Source organism: Poecilia formosa, unplaced genomic scaffold, assembly GCF_000485575.1.
Source record: "Poecilia formosa unplaced genomic scaffold, Poecilia_formosa-5.1.2 Scaffold164, whole genome shotgun sequence".
Classification (NCBI taxonomy): Eukaryota; Metazoa; Chordata; class Actinopteri; order Cyprinodontiformes; family Poeciliidae; genus Poecilia; species Poecilia formosa.
The window spans coordinates 1,415,208-1,419,416 of record NW_006800103.1 but is presented as its reverse complement, the minus strand read 5'-3'; the positions used below and the strand labels follow the sequence as shown (position 1 = coordinate 1,419,416).

The 4,209-nt window shown below is 37.6% G+C and overlaps 1 protein-coding gene across 1 annotated transcript in view; it reads left to right on the top strand.

Annotated features, from left to right (window-relative positions):
- The window catches only part of LOC103146666 (perforin-1-like), a 16,278-nt gene that overhangs the window by 4,290 nt on the left and 7,779 nt on the right, over window positions 1-4,209 (top strand). The window contains exons 4-9 of the mRNA XM_016677766.1: window positions 14-59; window positions 193-335; window positions 420-558; window positions 930-1,010; window positions 3,038-3,534; window positions 3,591-3,711. Of these exons, the coding sequence (XP_016533252.1) occupies window positions 14-59; window positions 193-335; window positions 420-558; window positions 930-1,010; window positions 3,038-3,534; window positions 3,591-3,711 (1,027 nt within the window). The remainder of the gene's footprint in view (window positions 1-13; window positions 60-192; window positions 336-419; window positions 559-929; window positions 1,011-3,037; window positions 3,535-3,590; window positions 3,712-4,209) is intronic.

Genomic DNA, 4,209 nt, shown 5'->3' with positions numbered 1-4,209 from the left:
AATGTGCCAACAGCTCTCTGGTTGAGTCTTACACATCCCAAGATACCAATGATTGGTCGGTAAGAAACTGAACATTTCAGAATATTTTCAAATTCAGTTAGAACTGAAGTAAGTGAGTGGCATAGTGATAACAAAAATATGGCTTCTTACTTAACACCCTATAAACTACATGTGTTGTCTGTATTTCATCAGGCTGGCTTCAAGGTTCAAATGTTTGTGTTTGCCGGCCTCGATGTGGGAGGAACCGGCTCCAAAGCCTACAAATTCGCTTCACAAAAGATCAAAGAGGATCGCTACACTTTCAGCACACACAGTGTCGCCTGCAGCCATTATGGGTAGGATGGAAATTAGACTTTTTCATTGAGTTCTGACAGGTCATAGTTATTGAAATAATTGTCTAATTTTGTCTTGGTGTCTAGATTTATACTATCAAACAGACCTTCCTTAAGTTTAAAATTCAAACAGCAGTTAGACCTCCTGCCACCTCACTACAACTCCTTCACTAAGAACAAGTATACAAAGCTCATACAGAAGTATGGCACACACTACTTCAGACTGGTGAGAACTTTCACACACATGTTTGCATGACTATCTTTGTGGGGACTTTCCATTGACTTCCATTCATTTCTACAGCCTAAACCTTACCTTTACCCTTTTCCTAACCCTAACCCTAACCAAAACTCAATTCATACCTTAGCCCTAAATCTGACCCCTGACCCAAAAACAGGGTTTCCCCTTGTGGGGACCAGGCTCCAGTCCTCACAAGGAGCAATTGATCCCCACAACGTAGTATATGTCAGGAAAATCGTCCCCACAAGGTATAACAAACAAACGCACACACACACACACCCACACGCACACACATTGTGAATTAGTTACAGACATTTTTCTGCAGGAAATCATTTTAAAGCACTTTAAACCTGTTTTAGGTTAATCTTGGAGGGCGACTGAGACGACTGATATCTTCACGAAGCTGTTTGTCCTCCATGAATGGGTTAAACGCAAGATGGGTAACAAAAAGCACAAAACAACAGATTTTTATGTGATACTTCCATGATACTAACGCGCAGGTGTGAAAGTAAGCCGGTACGGTGGTCTGGTACTATGTAAAATATTCTGGGTCGGTAGCAGTACCAGTAGAACGGCTGCAATAAGGCCAGCAGTCAGAACGGCTGCAATTTGAGTCAAAATAGCTAGTAATAGGAAGTTTGAAACACAAGTTAATCTGTTTATAAATAGTTTTTTTATCTCATTTCTTATTGTTTCTGAACTGTTGGTGCTGTGTGATGGAGCATGTCCCTCTCTCTCTCCCCTCCCAGCGCTTGTAGCTTTCTCAGCAGCCTTCAAACCTTTCTCCGCGATAATGTCTGTCTGCTAATTACAAAATGTCCCACTTAAAAGCAAACAGTGATTATATAGTTGTGTTTTGTGTTATTTTGCTCAATTAAAACAGCAAGGCACACCTCGAAAACAGCTGCTTATTAACATATGACCGGAAATTTCACTCGTATTAAACGTTTGCGCGTAGTACGCGCGTTTTCTTATAAATCACGGCGCTTGCTGATCGGATTGGTGGGTTTGATTTATGGACTGGGACATTTACACAGGTGGTCCACAGAGACATAAAAAATGTCGCTTTCATTGGGACAGGACGAACAATAAATCGCTTATCATTTTAAAATAAAATTAAATAAAAACAGTGAAATCAGCAGACAGTGAATTCAAGCGAAATCAAAACCTGATAAAAATGCAGAAAACAATAACTAATTTGTTAAAAAGAAAATAACAGTGATGCCAAAGATGAAAAAGTTACTGCACATGCTACAATGTAAACTTGTTTATCAGTTTTTATACATAATAATCATTAATAATCTAGGCTACTCAAGTAAAACTACAGTTATTATTATTATTATTATTATTATTATTATTATTATTATACTCATTTGCACTTAGTACCTCTTTAAAATTTTACCTTAGTTACTTTATGATGAGTAAAACAAAGTCCAGCTCATCACAAACTAAATGAAAACGTGTTTTTGTCATGCTGTAATGCAAATGAGCACATTTATAAATGAAAAAGCAACACAAAATATGTGTATTTTTAATGGGAAATTATTTTCCAACATTTTATGTCAGCTGCTGTTGGTCCCTCCTTCCTAATAATCTTAAATAACCATCTCCAAACTAAGCACCCAATTTTCTGTTTTCAATTTTAGTCAGTATAAATTATAATCACACAAAACTGATAAAATTGATATTAACATTTGAGAAAATATAATTAAAGTTTACAATTTATGTTAAAGCTGGTGGCTATACTTACATTTAAACTGAAGCATTCAATTCAGTGAGGGCTTTTATTTTTCTCAGAAGTTAACTTGAACTACACTTGACGGGTTTTCCCTCCGTCTTCCCATCCATGCATCACCATTTGGTTTTAATAAAACCAAAGCCAAAAGATCAGTGTCGTTTTTTTCTGGCGTTTTCTTATGTTTTATTTTTATTCATTAATGGATATGACTTCAAATGTAACTGATTAACTTTAATCAAAACAAATTCAAGTAAAAGTAAAGTTCAGGTTTTGTAAACAACTTAAAGGACAAATTAGGCAAATTGTAAATACATCAATAGATATAAATGTAACTAATTACTTTCCACCCTGTATAGCAGAATATATTTATTTTTCCCATTGTGAAGTGTTTCTAGTTTCTGTGTATACAGGTATGCAACAGTCCAGTAAAATATTAATGTTTTTATTTGTTTTGATTTGCACAATGAGGCACAGATGATTTTCGTCATAGTACCGGCAAGAATTTAAAACTACTTTCATTACCACTGTTGTTATTACTAAATACATGAAGCTTCATAAATACGAAGTTCATCACTTCCAACAACCTACTTTAAGTATTTTTAGGAGTGATTTTATTTTATTTTTTGTCCCTTTTAATTTCCAAGGATTTCCACATGAACATATTCTTCTCTGCTCATGTCTGGCTCTTTATGTAAATATCTGGTGTAAAGCAGCTGTTCTTTCACCCAGATCCACACCTGTTTATCTATGGGTGTTGCTGTTGGCTTGGGGAAGATGAAACTCTCCAGGGTCAAGAAGTCTTGCAGCAGTGTCCTAAAAAACCAGGATGTTGCCACTGGCTACAGCTCTGGTCTCCACCAGCACTTCACAGAGGTTTCAGGAGGAAATGGTTGGTTGGGGGAGTTTTCAATTTCCCAAAATGATTCCATGGGCTTCATGAACTGGCTAAAGAGCCTGAAAAAACATCCAGATGTTGTTTCGCACTCCCTTCGACCTCTCTATCAGCTCGTGCCAAACATGCTTCAAAAGGCAGCAGTGAAAGCTGCTATTGAGCAGTATTTGAAGGACAATGCTGTGAAGAAATCACCCCATGAGCCACACTGTGTGGGCAAAACTCCTAATGTGGCCTCTAACTGCTGCCCTCTGCACGCCTCAAGGGGAACTCTAGCAGTGACCATTGTTCGAGGCTGGAATCTCAAAGGAGATCTGGTTGCACAAACTGACGGGTGAGTTGATGCAAAGGTAAAAAACAAAACCCTTATGGAACCTGATGAGCACACCTTTTATATGGCTCCTCTTTTGTTCACAGCTATGCCAAGATGTTCTATGGTTCCATACAACGCAAGACCAAAATCATCAAGTCCAATAATCCAAAGTGGAACGCTGAGTTTAATTTGGGCAAGGTCAGAAAACATTATCATCACAGATTAGCTGAAAAAGCTCAACAACAAACAAACTGATACATTTACTCTGCTGATGCAGAAGAATTTATAAAGTTAATTCCAGCATCTATTTTTGCAAAAACTTTAAATTACCAGCAGTGAGGAGAATTGAGTTTTTATGCATCAGTCTTGAAAGAAAGCTGATCTATTCTTTGGAGCCACCAAACAAATTTTTAAGCAAACATTTCATATTGGGTCAAATATAATTTAATATCAGAAATGTGTTGTAGTTTCCATTGCAACTAGATGATGTTAAATTATTGATTATGAACTAATTTGTCCTTCAACCTGTTGCTCACATGAACCAGCAGCCACAATGACAAGAAAAGAGCACCTCCCTTTAGGCCCGACTCGTTCTTGTTTCGGTTCTCAGAACCAGCCTGGGTGTCTGTGGACATGCGGCTCCCACACTCACTGCTCTGCTTAACCTGTTGTTGAGACAGGAAGTGCTGACCCTCT